At 35.3% G+C, this 16,904-nt stretch overlaps 2 protein-coding genes and 1 pseudogene across 2 annotated transcripts; all 3 read left to right on the top strand.

The window, feature by feature from the left end:
• Positions 1 to 953: 953 nt before the first annotated feature.
• Positions 954 to 3,702, top strand: LOC122568742. Its single transcript, XM_043728887.1, has 3 exons — positions 954 to 1,109; positions 1,567 to 1,874; positions 3,130 to 3,702. The coding sequence occupies exons 2-3, from the start codon at positions 1,690 to 1,692 to the stop codon at positions 3,290 to 3,292; spliced, it is 348 nt and encodes a 115-aa protein (XP_043584822.1). The 5' UTR covers positions 954 to 1,109; positions 1,567 to 1,689; the 3' UTR covers positions 3,293 to 3,702.
• Positions 3,703 to 3,797: 95 nt separating this feature from the next.
• Positions 3,798 to 9,842, top strand: LOC122570673 (sodium channel protein Nach-like). Its single transcript, XM_043733740.1, has 8 exons — positions 3,798 to 4,458; positions 4,574 to 4,722; positions 4,800 to 4,929; positions 6,828 to 7,113; positions 7,883 to 7,936; positions 8,054 to 8,225; positions 8,304 to 8,410; positions 9,597 to 9,842. Exons 1-8 carry the CDS (start codon positions 4,408 to 4,410, stop codon positions 9,797 to 9,799), a joined length of 1,152 nt encoding a protein of 383 aa, XP_043589675.1. The 5' UTR covers positions 3,798 to 4,407; the 3' UTR covers positions 9,800 to 9,842.
• Positions 9,843 to 15,461: 5,619 nt separating this feature from the next.
• LOC122568160 lies at positions 15,462 to 16,191 on the top strand (annotated as a pseudogene).
• The last annotated feature ends 713 nt before the right edge of the window (positions 16,192 to 16,904 follow it).

Below are 16,904 nucleotides of genomic sequence, written 5' to 3'. Positions count from 1 at the left end.
TAGCGACTAAACTGCCATCCACCTTGCTGGATCATTCCAGTCACGAACCTGACACCTGATGAAGTTCCGAAGTTTTATGACCTTAATAACCAGTTACAGGGTAAATTCAAGGACAACTTGTCGAAAGGGCTAATTCCAGTTATTTGTTACAGTCGCTTGTTGAGCATTGATTTACCATTTCTTCCATTGGCTAGCACGATTGTTAGAAGCTAATCGAGTGGAACGATATAACATGAAAATATAATATCAAAATAATCATTGTTATTAGGTGAACACATGAAGCTTTTATCAATTGATATATCACTAAATCATACGTTATAAAAAAAAATGTTCAACTTTAAAATAGTATACAACGATAAATCTATAAAGATAAAGCTACCGGAAAGAAGATTTAAAGACTGATATAAAGAAAGTGCACATTTCGTATGTTACAACCCAATACTTAAAATAAGGATCTTTCCGAGGAAAAATAAAATATGGAGGAAAATTAGCCGGGTATTATTATAGTAGCAGCGTCTACTGCGTCTATCCTTAACAGACGTTCTTTCGCAATTGTTCGTCTTAAAAGAATTTCAAAATTTTTCATGTTTAGTTGTTTTTCTTAAAAGGATAAAAGGATTTATGGTATTTAAACGTTCATCTTAAAAGAAAGATATTTGCCGTTTAAAGAATGATACAACAAGTGATGTATAAGAGAAAACAGATGTGGATAAATTCAGCAGCGATCTTATACAATTTAGGAACCAAACACACGTTTAATGAGAATGTGCGGAAGAGCGTAACGTTAGGACAATAGGTATGTCACGAAGCACGATCCGTAACTTTCCAGTGGCAACGAGCGACTGACCGTGCATGAGATAAGCGAAGCGTATCAGTAATTAAATGGTTTAAGATATGCAATCTTTTCCAAGTGGAATCGTTCCGTCACCCATGCGACACGTGCAACACGCGAAACGAGGCCGCTGGTGTTTTACGATTCTAATCGAGCAACAACGTGGCGCCCAGTCGTCGATGGAAATTCTGCCAATGGAACATCGCACAACCACCCAATATATTCGTTTGAAGTATAACTGCGGCTGAAACTTTGGTTATGCACACTCCATCTATCGGTATACATACACGTTTTTCAGAAATATTTTATCGCCATATATATCTCGCCCGACTTTTGTTTAATATATTTTTCATTCTTTTCTTTTTCTTGCAATATTTAAACAAAAACAACCGGTTTGGCTAGGTAAAAAAGTTGAACCATGGACTTAATTATGAATTTACTCAATCGATATCGCCAAATTCTACTGTGTACAATTCAAATCGAACGTAACTAAATCTAACTCGTTTCAACTTTATTTTATTCGCCTATGTTTATTTTCTTCCATTTTTGCCCAAACATACGTACATCTTAGTCAAGGATCATATTCACCAATATAAATCCGAAATTTTTTCATTCACGCTTGTTTTATCCTATCCGCGTCGCAACGAGAACTCTGGTTCTACGTATCACATTTATTCCACGTTCGATTCTCTACAAGTAATAAACTGATTAATAATTAACTACAATTTTTCTAGGATAACAAGAGTTTACGTTGAGTATCGTTGAATAAGATTCATTATCTTTTCGCGTTTTCGTTCATTTTCGCTCGAATTATACTTCGCAATTTTCTGGATCAACGATACGACGATACGAGTACCATGAACGAAGAAGATAGAAGAAAGTTCAACGTTCCTTACGAACGTCCAATATCAAATCGAAGCAAACACATCGTCGTATTGAAATACAGCAGAGTATTCACGAAATATTGGCGGTTATACTGCAAGCACACAACTTTAGTGGGTCTGAAGTATTTTTTGAAAGACGAAGTAACCTGGTTGGAGAAGTAAGTGAAATTCATGGAATATGGATATTCCCAGTGTTTCAGGTAATCGCGTATAATCGCATTACGAAATTATTCCGTTTCATATGCGCGGCAAAGTACGTTGCGTTTTGAGTAACCAAACGATTATCTGTTCGACTAATTTGATCGTTCGCCGAAACGCTTCCTGTTAAATACACGATATTATGTTCATTCTATATTCAGTATATCCTTCGATGCACCAAGCACAATTTCCAAGGATACTTGATCGCTTCGTTGCTCTAAATAGCGTATCCAGTGTATCGCGTAACAGGGCAATATCGTCATAAAGAAAAATGCAGATGCCTTTTTACTTACAAGTTTACGATATCGAACCTGGTTGGTTAGTTTTACCATTGTAGTGAATTTATCGCGAAGCACGAGGATCTTAGCAAAATTTAATGCAGATACGTTCATTAGAATACAGATGTTTATAAAGATTCATAATTTTATAAGTTTTATTAACATAAAGTGGAGAAGTGGAAGCTAAGAAGAGAGATTTTTGCTTTACACAGTAAATATCAGTATTACATTTCGATGTATTTTTATATACTGTACAGTGGCGAACAAAAAAATATCTGAAAATGATGTATGGATATATGCAAATTTATATTTACGCATCAAATGCTGGAAAGAATACTATACTTTGAATATTTTCATGAAGAAAATTTCGCGAATATTTGTGTCAAGGAAAAATGTTTTCCTTTGGCAACATTCAAGGCATGAAATCTTGGGTATAGGAAGATCTTATAGTTCGATGTGTTATTTTAAAAGACGATAGAAGATTTTATGAAGGATTAAAGTCAGGAAAGCTGAGACTAAAAAAATGAACGAAGGAAATTTCAGCGTTCCACTAGGGAAAATGATACGCCATGGAGGGCGAATAATTAAACATAAAGTTACGTATAGTGCGCGACTTTTATAAAACGAATTCGGTAATAAACGAGATTCTCATTTTCTATGAAAAAAGCAGTGAACCATCGTTTTACGAGCGTTTGAAGTGTTATTTTTTTATAGGAGTTCTCGTAGCATCAAGGGTGTTTAATGGCAATCAAACGCGTATCATGTTCATTAAAAACTCGAGAATCCTTTCATTCGTCAGTTAGCTATTACCTTTCCTATCACGAGACTTTATATCTTATGGAAAATTTGATTTAAAAAGTAAAAATCTGTGTAACCAAACACATTGTACGAGAGAAGAACGACTACATAAGTATTTAAATATTTGGAATATTTTTAGGTTCCTATGGCTTCTCGTATACATAATCTCCATAATTTGCGGCTTTCTCCAGATGGTTAATATTTATCAGGCGTACAAAGATATACCAGTAACAGCCACGTTAGAGTCGGAGTATTTTCCAACTAATGAAATAAAATTCCCCGGTAAGTTAAGATACATATAATGAAAATTCGAAGCAGAAAATCGCTAAGCTATGCGCAAACGAGGTACTACATCGTTAAAAAAAAAAAGGGAAAAAGAAAACAAGAAAATCATCGTCCAATTTCGTTCTTTTACCACCTGAACGTCTGAGTTCGATTAAAAACCGGAGCCCTCAGCGATCTCGTTTTAATTAAGCGATTTGAACGGGTAGCGTGGGACCAGCCTTTAAATTTTATGGACGAAACCACGACAGGAAAACCTAACCTTTTCACCAGCTCTGATTACTGTCTTTCTAGCCGTGTCTGTTTGCACCATTAACAGAATAAGTCTTCAATCCGCCACGAAACTCGCGACTGAAATGTGAGGAGCTGTTGAGTATTAAATAAACACCGGTGTTCTCGCGAGGAGTGAGTGTGAGCAAGCATCGTAGCTTTTAATGCGTAGCAACCACGGGGTTTAATAGAAAGAGGGTGGAGAAAGGGGGTTGGTAGGGGGGATAAGTTGGTCGAGGGTTATAGCACGTCGTTTCGCCGCACTGCAGAAAATTGCACCGGCACGGATAATTTCAATAACTGCACTCGAAAAGCGTGACCTCGTTGAAGAACCGTGAAGCACCGGCAGTCAGCCGCCGCCACCTAATCACTGTGATAATCACCGTGAACGTGTTCATTGTCGGGCCACGCCGGCTAGCGGCTCTAACATAGTTATCGATTCGCGCCAGCCGATTTAATGAACGCTAATTTGCGTCCGATTAACTTTCGCCAATTTAATCAAGTATTAATATGCACCGAATCCAATGACACTCCGGGAGGAATAGTTTGCTAAGTTTTAAGGGTAACCAAAGGATACTAATGGCGCAAATAGTTCGAATCATTCGCTTGAAAATGAATTATGCTGCTCGATTATCGTTCTCGTTGATACGCTTGCGTTTTGTGTTCAATCACCAATAAATGTTACGTTTTAAGCAAAATTTTATCAATTGAAAGGATTTTAATTTGCATTCGTTGGAGTGTCAGGTATGAAGCGAAAATCAGTAATTTGACCGTGAATGAAATTCTTCACGAAATACGGAAAGTCGGTGATTTGTACGATTCGCCATTTGCCACTGCTGGTGATTACGCTCAGATTATTCAGCTGATGTCCAAGTTTTACGGGAATAATTACGATATCACCGACATAATGGAACGCGTGAGTAGCAGTAATTGTACATACATATATGTATGTTCTATGGTAAACCGTAATTCATTTATTGGATCATAAAAATTCTAGTTTTATAGAGTTAATAAAGCAGAGGAAATTTCAGCTAACACCACAGTGTTCGTCTATGTTACTCAACTGTTATTTTCGCAATCAGAGAATGAATTGCTCTGATATATTCAGTGTCGGAAAAACGAAAAATGGATTCTGTTGCATTTTTAATTATATTGCCGAGAGTTTTGGTGATACTCCTAAGTAAGTGTTCCACAATTTTTTTCCCAGTATTATAATATTGATAATCCTTCAACATTCTTCAATTCTATTTGTAACAGGTTTTTTAAGCAGGAGGAATTTAAATTGTATTATGTCGGAGACATAGGTATACAGAACGGTTTAACTGTGACGATGGATCCCTTATTGGACGATTATTTTTACACGATACTACCCACTATTGGTTGGAAGGTAATTATTTATCGTCTTTTTATTTTATGTTACTCTTATATTTCTACTTCTATTTATCATATTTATCACATTTCCCGTTTTTGCAATTATTAAAAACAAGCAAATGTTTAGTAGATGAGACAGAAAGATAATTTCACTTTAGTGTTAATTATAAATATTATTAACTTCAAATAATTATTTAAGTATCTAACATGAAAATCTTGCCATTTCGCATTACTAATTGTTTTTTATTTGTTCGAACATGGTCGTCAACGATTATATTGTGGTGCGAATGCCTGTTGACAAAAACTCGGCGAAAGTCATTAGCAACACAACACAACGCAACGTTTCGTTTCGTGTTCGAAAAAGCTTGGTCCAGCATTGCGACCATTCACACTGTCCAATGCACGTTTCCTGCGTTGTGTACCATTTAATGACACTTCTAAACACTGGTTTCATGCTCTAAATGTTACTTCAAGCATAATTTAGTTTATTTAAATTTATAACGATTTAAGATTTATTCGTGGGGAAAAGCACGAGCAATTACGAATTATGAAACGCAAAATGGTTTACTGTGTTGTCATGTGGAAACGTGATAGATTGGTTGGAATATTTGAAGAAGAAACTAGAGAGGGGCAAATTCTTTTAAACGAAATCTATTCAAACGGATTTATTGCACCTGATGGAAATACAGAACGCGGAACTTTTGCGCGAAGGAACTCAACGAGCGTATGATGGTTATTCGTGTGATCGCGTTGCTTCTCTTTTAGAGCAAGCGAACCATATTTCGGACATTTAAATGTACGCAAAAAATCCTTCTGCGTATTTCAAAAGTGTTATTTGTTTTAATCTTCTACTATGAACTCTCGAATTTCCCTTTTATATAAAATAACAATAAGAGAACTTGTTTCTATTTTTTCTGCACTGGGACGATACCTTCAAAGCGAGTACAATATATTTTATGTTTCATTTTTCAATATTTTGCAATTTTCAATATTTGAGAGCACCAGGTTTTACAAAACTAGAATCGATAAATTTGTCTACAATGGTAGAAAGGAACGAATCAATTCTTTGAAGTGATTCTCGTTTTAATTAAAAATAGTCTTTTTAAATCAATTTAGCCATTCGTAAAGGACATTTAATATGCAATAACCTAATAACCAATAGAACTAGCAACAATCAAAGAATGAAACTTGTGCTGAAAAAATCAAAGTGCAAAAATATAAGAGAAAACATATAATGCACAAGAATAAATAAGCTTTTTCCTGTATACATACATTGCGAGAAATCACAATCGCCCATGACATTTTGTTTTGGACAAAATCCAAAAATGCACCGTCGTAAATTTATGAAATTTCTATGAAAAATTATGAATTGGTCGTTTTCGAGAATTCTAACAGTAAAGAAGTTTCATGGATAGCTCACCTGTCTCTAATTGATCGCCATAACAAAACTGCAAACATTTATACAAATTCATATTTTTATTAACATAACCGGAACTTAACTAGAGATCCGTTTCCTTCATCAAGTGTTATAATATACTTAGAATATTATATATTTTTTTATATTTTTATTATATATTTATGTGTATTATACTTTCTTGATCCTTCAAATTTTTTATAAATATACAGACATCCGTAATTTGGCCATAAATCTTCAGAAACCCCAGCTAATGCTTGTTCAACTCTTTCGTCCTCGGCATTGTAACATTCCATTGATTGCGGATTAAAAAATTAATAAAAATATGAATTTGTATAAATGTTTGCAGTTTTGTTATGACGATCAATTAGAGACAGGTGAGCTATCCATGAAACTTCTTTAATGTTAGAATTCTCGAAAACGACCAATTCATAATTTTTCATAGAAATCTCACTTAGTTGTCAAGCGAATAGTATAATACCGATATGCATATTTATCAGGTGATGATATTCGACCCTTACGATTACCCTGACTCGGGCAGCGGCAGCGTTTCAGACATTCTGCTTGGCCCGTTAACAGAGAAGTACGTACGTTTGAAGGCAGTTGGGTTGTACAGTACCGACAATATTCGCCCATATTCGATGCAGAAACGGGGCTGCATTTTCTCTGACGAATACGTTTCGGACCACATCACTTATACCTATAATGACTGCATAGTCGCCTGCAAGGTGGAGCACGTATGGAACCATTGCAAATGTAGAGTGTTTTTCTATCCATATCACGAAGGTGAAGATTACTTTATCGTTCGATTTTTTTCCCGGTAGAACTCGTTCACTTTTCAGGGCATCGTTTGTTTTAAATTCTTAGGGGAATTAAAGTAATATTATTTTAAGACGACGCGTCTGTTTCTATAAAAAGAAAGAAAATATAGTCTGTTTTAAGTTGAAACTTAAAAAAAAAATTTAAGAGTTATTATAGTGATTTGTAGAATTTGAATTTGAAGTAATGCCCAGATGATGGAGATTTGTGTTTTTGCAAGAAAGCAATGTACATGTTCACGCGTTCATTCTAAATATCAAATCTGAGTCAATATGTAATTTTACTACACGTTCCTTGTAGCTACCGTATGATACTTTAACTAAGTAAGAGAGGCAAATGAATCTTTAAGTATCCAAACACTTCCCTATTCTATCATTTATTAATTTGAGATTATATCTTAACAATAAATATTCACTAATAAGAAATATTAATATTTTGTATGAATTTTTTAAATTTGATTTGTATTCATTTGCAGTTGAGCAATGGTAAAACCTCAAAGATTAGAAATTAGAATTTTTAACAATATAACATAACACAATGTGAAATACAATATAAAGATAGCTATTACATAAATTTATTTATTTTTATTACAAATATTAACGTATGAATTAGATAATGGAAACTCGATTAGTAATGAACTTTGATTCTACCTTGCCTTTAGCATTTAAGAAAATATAAAATATTTCTGTAATATTCTAATGTCGACCAAAACTTTCGCTTTATCAATCGTTTCCAGATTTCCACAGAACTTGCAATATGGAGAATATACATTGTTTATTGCAATATTACGGTGAGAAACTATCTTATATTTACAATCAACCAAATTCAACAAGAAATTTATATATGATATTTTTTATCAATTTTATCTATCTATATCTATATTATCTATTTATTAATTAATTAACAGATGTAGCGTTTAACATCGTACCTTATAAAGACAATAATTTAAGTAGCTCGCTCGATGATCAGAATGCAACAATGTATTGCAAAAATTGTTACCCTGAATGTGACGATATGAGATATTATGTACAAAGTACTATATCTAACATAGAGCCTGGATACTTTGACACGGAATTATTGTAAGAGAATATTAAAATATTATCGTATTTCTGTTAAATACACATATTATTACTAACTTCTTTTTAAATACTTCCTAGTCCAGACATGAACGTAACGAATCATAGTGTTCTGCACGTGTATTTTCCAAACTCGGGAACCGAGTTTTTGAAACAAGACGTGACTACCCGTTGGTACGAGTATTTGGGTAAGTATTTATACATTTTATCTTCTCCATATTTCAACTAAAACATACAATGAATATATTTCTAGTAACTATTGCATGTCATGCTGTCACTGTTTCAAGATTTATTATCGTAATTTTAAAAGATATAGGTTATAGAATATTCCTACTGCAACTTTATCGATTATTTTTATTTTTAACAATCATCATAGATGAAATTATTTGCGACCATTGTAAACAATAACCTTTTTACTTCTCATCTAGTAACGAATGGCAATAAAACATTTAATTTTGTTTGTTCAATTTCATCGATTAACCTAAGAATTACAAGAAAATAAATGTACTGTGATGAAATTTCAATTATTTATTTAAAGTGATTTTCTTTGATGAAAGTTCTTAGATGCTATAATATAACAGTGTATGAAGTATTTTCACTTACTTGTTTGTCCATTTCCAGTCATTCAGTCTGACAACACTGTTCTTTTTACCTCTTTGACCAGTATACATTCCACAACGATAAACGAAATAAACATAATTTATACACATTTCAGAACACATTTTTTTGATACTAACACTCATATAATTGTAAAAATAAACTGAAAAATATAATACGTTCACTCGCGACGCATTCCAACGTTTTATCGCGCTATTTAGAAATGTCAATAATACGTAATGGACGGAAAGAATCACTACGTCAGTCAAATATCTTTAATAAATGTTAAAATATTTCATACATATATTTAATATATATTATTATAATATATATTATAATTAGTGAGCGTAGTAAAACAAATGCATAATAAATAAATTGTCTTGAATCCGATTTAATAGCCTATTAGCATTTCGACAGTCTAATCCTAATGAATAGTAACAGACAGAGTGTCTAGATGGCTGCATAGCACTCGGGCCATTTGTTTTCATTAAGCTGTCGAATATACATACCTGAGGCTATCGCATGCGTCAGCTTCAGAGTCTGGAGTTCTTCTTGTGTCTGTCTAAATCTGGATATGTACTTAAATATATTTCCACAAAATTTAGAAATATTTGTATTTTTGTCTATTTTTGATATATCTATATATGCACATACATACATTGAATTTATAAGATTGAAATATTTGAGTTTAGAAAATTTCGAAATTAAGTCGAATGTAATACTTTAATATTTTATAACTTGCAAACCTGCAATTGCTAAAAAATATTTATTTTATAGGTGAAGTTGGAGGACTCTATGGACTTTACGTTGGCATCAGCATCATTAGTTTCGTAGAACTGATTTATTTTATCATATTATGGCTCACTGAAGCGTTTAAATCTCTCGGGGTACTAGAAGAAGAAATTCCTCACGAAAATGCTATACATCCTATTTATTGGAATGAATTCTTTCCATATCCAAGGGCTGTCATGAATAATTAAGGAAAATAGTATTTGCTTCTAATATACATTCGATGTGTTTCTGTTTCTGCACTGTGTTCGCTCGTTTTGCCATTCAATAAATGTGCTTGATTCCTAAGAGTTTCCTATTTATGTATTGGAATCCTATCAATAAATAAACATGTGATATAGTTACAAGAAGCAAAACTAATTTTATCGAAATATTAACAATTCCTGTTCTATTGACCAAACTATCAGTGTTAGAAATTATGAACAGCAGCGAGTTTCTAACATTCGAAAAATCTTACATTCACAAGAACAATTCGTTGAAATCGAGGGTTGTCGGGTATCCAACAGGGAAACGAATCGCTTTAAATCTGGAGAAAAATATAGTTTCAAAGAGTTTGTGTAAATTTTCTGTTCGCCAGAAGAAGAGTAGTGTGTAGAAGCGGAGTGAGATATTATGATCTAAGAAGATCGAGGTGTTATGATCGAGTCATCGAGTGTTATTAACGGGACATGTATTACATCATGTCTTCTGGTGGCGGTGGTGGGTCAAAAAAATCGGTTTGACGTCGTTACTGAGTTCACGAAGAAAAATGTCGTTATCAAGAATCCAGCATTGTAATAATGTTTGGTCACAGCTGTGGGATATCGAGCGACCAAGTGTTCTGTGGAATCCGGTTAGCAATGCAAAAATCCAATTAATAAGGTTATAAAAATCCGATCGTGATCTTATATCTTGCATTTTGTATTATTTATGATTACGAGCAGTCGATAATTCAATTTATGTCCAAATAAAGATTAGCGAAGACCACATAAGAAAGATATGATACGATCATTTTTGTTCATATGTGTTACGCCCGAGACTCACTATAAGCCGTGTTTCTAACCGTCTCCCTTGATACTACAGTGTCGCAGTCAGATCGTCTTACATGACCGGCGAAATATACACAATGTAGCGATAAACGCATAGATGTCGTCAAGCAGCGAGTTCTAAAAAACATTGGTTCGCCTTCGGTCCGTTATTTTACCTACACGAAAAGGTGGCGTACGTGATCATAGGCGCGAACGATCCCGAGACCCGAGAAGACAAAGGACAAAATCGAAGGGCAATCAGTGTCATACGAGGAGTCAAACCGAATGCATCGAGAGGTTCGGAGAAATAAAATCAAGGTTGCTTAGTCAAAGTAATACGTCGAGAAATACTATAAAGTCGAGTGGAATTATAATAATAAACTAGTTGTATCATCGTTAAGTCATTTGTAACGTGTTAAGTATAATTTTAAATATTGTTAAAAATAGAAGCTTATATTAACCCTGTTAATTCAGTGTTACAATCATTTGAACTACCTCTGTTATCCTAATCGAAACAGGGGAACGATTGATTCGCGGCGCCGATTATCAAAATCGTAGCGAGAATTTACGCCACTTGCTGACGCGTTTCCTCGCGATCGCGTCTCTCAACGATCGATCGTAACTATTTGTTTCATTCTTTTTATTATTTGGTGGCCAAAAAGAAGTTTTTTCTTAATATAAAATTATTGAAGAAATGAGTAACATTTGTGGAATGGGTCGACAGCTTAAAGAAGTATCATATTTTTCATCTGTGGCCTTCAAATAAAATCTTCCTCAATTTTTCTTTCATTTTATTTATTTTTCCTATCCTTATCGAGTCTTCAACAAAGCAGGAAAATGTAATTGGTACAAGTTACAAAATAGCAAGCAGATGTTCACATCGATCAGAAAGAGATTAGATTCGTCGAGCCGGCAAGTTTCAGTGCACTCGATCTTGAAACCGCTTCAAGACGCGACCCGTGCTCTCAAGCATCGCCGTCTGAATAACGTGAAATGAGTTTCACCGCAATTTTCCGCGATGCAATTCGAACTTTTGGCGATTTCCAGCGTTCAAGAATCTTCGTATGAGCAAACAAAACGACGCTGCTATGTACACTCCACATAGATTAACCACTCGCGTCTTCTGTTATCTTTGAACAATGAAATTTCAGATCTATTCGACTAAAAGAGTGATTAATTGGACGAAAAGTACACGGAGGAATTGCTTTTTGTAAGTTAACTCTCGATACTTTTAGATCAGAGTCATTGAAAACTTTCCGCTTCCTTTTATTGGTATTTTAAAATTCTTATTCACAAATTTTACATTTCTATATTAAATTAAAGAAATTTGAAATAAAAATTTAATTTATTATATAGTTTAATTTAGTTAACCCACTAGAGACTAACGCTATATTAATATAACATTTCACTCGCAATTTCTTCTCATACAATTTACGTTATTAAATTCCGGTTTTTAACAATGTGGTTATGAAAGTTAATATCTTTTCTATGTAGACCATATAGTTTTAAACAGTTTAACAAAATTGAAATATTTAAATTATTATATGGAAATGTTTTTCTTTTTCTATTCTAATGTATTTTTTGTAGTTTGTCAAAATAATATGAAATTCGGAATATTTACGTTCTCCCAGTACCGTTGACTTTGAGCAAATTAATTTCGCTGAGTCGGTCTTAATAGATTAATATAGCGATGTCTAATATTTACCCTGATCCTTTTCGAAGTAGCTTAACAGATTCCGGTAATTTTGAACTCAGTGACAGGTTCGAAGCTGGCTGGTTCTCCACGTCGATAGGAAGCTGCGAGGGATAACTCATTAGTCGTTGATATTGATGTCTGCGAGCCCCAGGCTGTGGTTCTTCACCGCCAAAACAAAGTAATTTATCTGCGCTTTGACGCTGGGATCCGCTGTCTCACATTCTGAATTGGTGTGCACGCGTAGCTGGTCTCGTTACAAATTGCCCAGCAACATTAGTTCTGTTCGATGGTCTCCCAAATTCGCCGCAGGTGTTTCCGAGCGATGGAAATTTCCGTGAATCGAGCTGGCCGCACTCTCGTTTCATCAAACGTCGACCATACCGAGAATAAAACGTCCAACACTCTAGAATTCCGTGTTAGAAATCGTGAATAGGATCGCGTTACATAATTTGAACATGGTTTTCCTAGAATTCTTGCCAGAATACCATTTGTATCCCTTGATTTCTCGACAATTTTCTGTCATTATAGTTTTAATCGTGTGTTCCACTTTATTTTTTGGACAATTCTTCGATTCTATGTACAAGGGATTAATACTTACCTCTTGATAAATTACACGGCAGAGAATGCAGCCACGAGCAATTTCTCATCGCGACGTTATTGCGTTAGGACATTGTTCGATCGAGAAGAATACACGGGGATGGTGCAGGCACACGCGCGACTCGTAATCAAGAAAAGGATTCGCGAACATCAAAGGCTGAGACCTCAATCAAATCCAATACCGTCGTCGCGACTAGAAATTCAGGATGCGACGTATCAGTGCACAGAAAAGGCTCTTGTAAAAAGACCGCCGATCTAGCCGACTCTGAAGAACAGAATTAAATTAAACGTCCGTTTAAGTAGTGTCCAATTTTAGACTCGTCCTTTTATTGCGTTCTTTCTTTCAAAGATGAAAGAATATATTTTTACCTATGACATTTTTATTCATCGAATGAGATACATAGAGAACAAAGTAGAAAAGATACCTTTTGGTCTTAACCAAGCGACATATCTAATTCTCGTGATACTCTTAGCACCAATTTTCTGAAAAAGATCGATGCTCATGACTCTTTCAAGTGTGCTAAATATGCAACAAAGCAGACTCGGGGCACCTTTTAAGGGCTCGATACGTAAGGACTGACCTAAATAGGGCGAAGTGTGCTCAGCTTCTTGTTTGAGCGACACGTGTTCTGCGGCAAACAATGTGGTTGTGAACGATTATCGCTGAATCTGCATTTTAACACGAATATTAAATTTCATCAGAACTATTGAACTTATTCGAACATATCTATATTTCAGTTCCCTGACGATGATACAACATAAACTTTCAATCAACCAACGATAGAGAAGAGTAAGTTAATTTAGTGTGCACTCGGATGAGGAAAGATTAGGGTTTAACTTTTAACCCTTTCGCTTCGGCAGTCCAGTCCGCCTAAGTGCTCTCCCTGTACGGAGGCGCGCGCCACAAGTGCGCACAGTGGCGTGATTGCTGTATGAATGTTCTCCTAAGTCTTAAATAACAACTGTGCTGAATAAAACAATAATAAAATAACCTTTGCTCCAATATGATAAGTATAATTTACATCTTTAATATTAAAAGGCTTACAAAATTACAGGTTATATATTACATATACATTATTTACTACAGATGGCACTGGTGTATGCCTGATATATGGGGTACCGATCGTCGCATGGTCGCCGCCTATAACACGTTGACTGCCACGACACCCGTATTCGGGTGTCAGCAAAGTTTCTGGTCAGGCCACGAAATCCATATTCGGGTGTCGCTTATTCGACTACTTGCGAAGGATCGTCGTAGGTATTTGAAAAGATATTCCATAATAATAAAACTGTTGAATCGTTATAAAAGTAATACGAAAATGGTTTATTAAAAAAATTATTTAGCATGTAGAACTTTAAAGCATTCTATACATAGCTGAGGTTGGTCGGGACAATTTGGTCAGTAAGTTGTTGTTTTCTTCAAATTCTTTCGTGTCTTTGTTCGGTCCATTCGACGTCTTTTATTTGCATAACATAGTTTGCATGCGCGTCTAATGCTTCTTCTGGAATCATAAGTATCGTAAAAGCTTTCTTTTTCACTGCTATCTGACTTATTAAGAAATAAGTTTTCAATTTTTCTTTTCCACATTGTAACGAATTAGGGCAGAGATTTTAAGTCATACCGTTCGTTGCTCTGCCGAGATTCAAACTGATTTTGTAGAAAGTGGAGAAATGAGAAACAAATGCGAAGGAATGGAAACAAAAGAAACGAGAGCTAAGACCACCAGATGAGCGACTCGCATTATGAAAATATCGATGGGAGCACCGAGCAGAGAACGCTTGGTACTGCTGCACGCGTGGCCTGACGGAGATTTTTTTGAAAACAGGCGTGGCAGTCAACGGGATAAGCGGCACCACAAGGTCATCTAGCCGGCGCCGCCTATAAGTGGCACCCGAAGCGAAAGGGTTAAAAGAGGTATCGGTATCAAGTCTAGAGATATGCATATCTATATATGCCTCCGTGAACACGCGAAAGAGAGATGAACCATATCCAAGGATATCATGTGTGTGTTTTATATAAGGATATTAAAACTCTATTACTGATAATCTTTCCATCATTGAGGAACTTCATGGGCAATATTATATAAAAATCAATCATCTTTCCTTCTCTTCTTTCATCCCTGACTATTTTTCCAGGTTAAAATAGTTGTATTCTGATCACGCCCATCTTTTAGTTTACGGTGACCGGAAGCAGTTTCTCTTACTCTCGGTTTCTTACGATGAGATATGTTGCATATCGCGGGCGCCGAACAGAATGGCGTTGGTTTTTGCTCGAATTGCCGATACGTGCCGCATAGATGCAGAAGGGGAAGCTTTTCACTGATAAGATTTTATGGTGAGGGCGGAACAGCGAAGTGCTTTGTTCGCGGTGCACTCGATGCACTCTTTTGTTCCACGCTCGTCTCCTCTTCGATTGGATTCCGACATAGAGGGAATCGCGGACGAAAGTCTCGATGTTTCAATAAGTGGCTTCACGCAACATGATTTCTTTTTGAGCTTGCGCTCTATTTTCAAATGATCCGCTCCGTGGCACAGAGTCAGTCACTTTCGAGTATGAGTATTCTTACTTATCTGTAACATACTTATATATGTTCACATTTTTATAAATATAATTACAAAAATGGAACCTAAGTGGAAAAATTGTTTAACTAATAAATATATATAGATTACTGGGAGCTGGTAAAGGAGTGCATAAAGAAAAGAGGGAGAAACTGGGGAAGTGGTCAAGAAGGGAAAAGAGCAAGAAAGAGAAAGAAGGAACTAGAAGAGGTGAAAAATGGAGGGACACAGATGGAAGCAAGAGAAGAGCAAGAAAGGATGACAGCAGACCAAATTATAGAAGAAAGAAGGAAGAGAGAAACAGAAGAGAGGGGGAAAAGGATAAGGGAATCCAAATATAACAGACATTACAGAAAAATAGCCAAAGAAGAGATACCAAAGTACTTAGAAGGAAGGATGGAGTGGAAGGACAGAAAAATCTTAGCTAGATTCAGATGTGGAAACGAAACAAAAGCAAGGGAATACTGAAAAGAAGAGGGAGAAAAAAGATGCAGACTATGTAAAAGGAAAGAAGACCTGAGACATGTAATAGAAGAATGTGGAATAACGGGAGGACCAAAAGACATGGAAAAAACACTGAATGAGACTGGAGAAGGATTAACAGAATTAAAAGCAATAATAGAGAAGAGAAGGGCAATACAAGAGGGGGAGGAACGACAAGAAGGAAGCACAGCAAGGAGGCAAAAGCCCAAAAGTGGCAATAGTCTTTAGTCACAAATTGTAATAATTTTAGTCATTAGTTTTTAGCTTTTAGAGATAGAATAATTTAAGGGAGTGCAATACAATAGAGTAGATAAGAGGGGAGGTAGATATATAAGAAGAGAAATAAGTGTAAGAGATGTAAAACCGAAAGTTCGTCCAAAGCCGAAAGGCACGGATTAAATAATAATAAATAATAAATATAGCGATTACTGTACGTTGGATATTGATGATACTAATGTCCCATACGTACATAGAAATCCACAAATCCATTTATATTAGATTTATGGCGGCATGCGACGACGGAATTTTCCGACGGCTTCGCGACTGTTACGTAAACTTGAGGGTTAGATGATAAAACAAGAAGGTTGAGCCGTAACACAGCTATTAACTTCCCTTTCATCAAACTTTATTATGAATTCAGTAATCACAATGGAATACACACTGAATTAACACACATAAATCACAATTCACTCCAACAACTTTATATAAAACCTAGTTACACTGATGCGTTAAGTAAGCGACTAAAGGTAGAAATTCGGTAAAAAGATGTTGATTACTCTAAAGATAGAGAATAAGTAAATTTTAGTGATAATGTTGTGGCGGAGGAAAGCTAGGGGTGGTTGTGTCTAAGGCCACGAGATGAGCTGATTCGTTAAGGACAATTTTGGCTAGGAAAGTGAGGGCCATAGACATTGCTTTCGATTGGATCATAAGAAGGTTGGTGGACTAGGAAAG

The sequence above is a fragment of the Bombus pyrosoma genome, linkage group LG1 (genome assembly GCF_014825855.1).
Source record: "Bombus pyrosoma isolate SC7728 linkage group LG1, ASM1482585v1, whole genome shotgun sequence".
Taxonomy (NCBI): domain Eukaryota; kingdom Metazoa; phylum Arthropoda; class Insecta; order Hymenoptera; family Apidae; genus Bombus; species Bombus pyrosoma.
This window is presented reverse-complemented; position numbering and strand designations above follow the sequence as displayed.

What these genes read in the sequence shown, in the direction of transcription:
- LOC122570673 (XM_043733740.1), top strand. Translation starts at nt 4,408, where the DNA reads ATGTCCAAGTTTTACGGGAATAATTACGATATCACCGACATAATGGAA. An exon ending in TTTCTATCCATATCACGAAG is followed by an intron (nt 7,114 to 7,882) that starts GTGAAGATTACT and finishes AATCGTTTCCAG; the next exon opens with ATTTCCACAGAACTTGCAAT. An exon ending in TACTTTGACACGGAATTATT is followed by an intron (nt 8,226 to 8,303) that starts GTAAGAGAATAT and finishes AATACTTCCTAG; the next exon opens with TCCAGACATGAACGTAACGA.
- LOC122568742 (XM_043728887.1), top strand. Translation starts at nt 1,690, where the DNA reads ATGAACGAAGAAGATAGAAGAAAGTTCAACGTTCCTTACGAACGTCCA. An exon ending in GAAGTAACCTGGTTGGAGAA is followed by an intron (nt 1,875 to 3,129) that starts GTAAGTGAAATT and finishes GAATATTTTTAG; the next exon opens with GTTCCTATGGCTTCTCGTAT.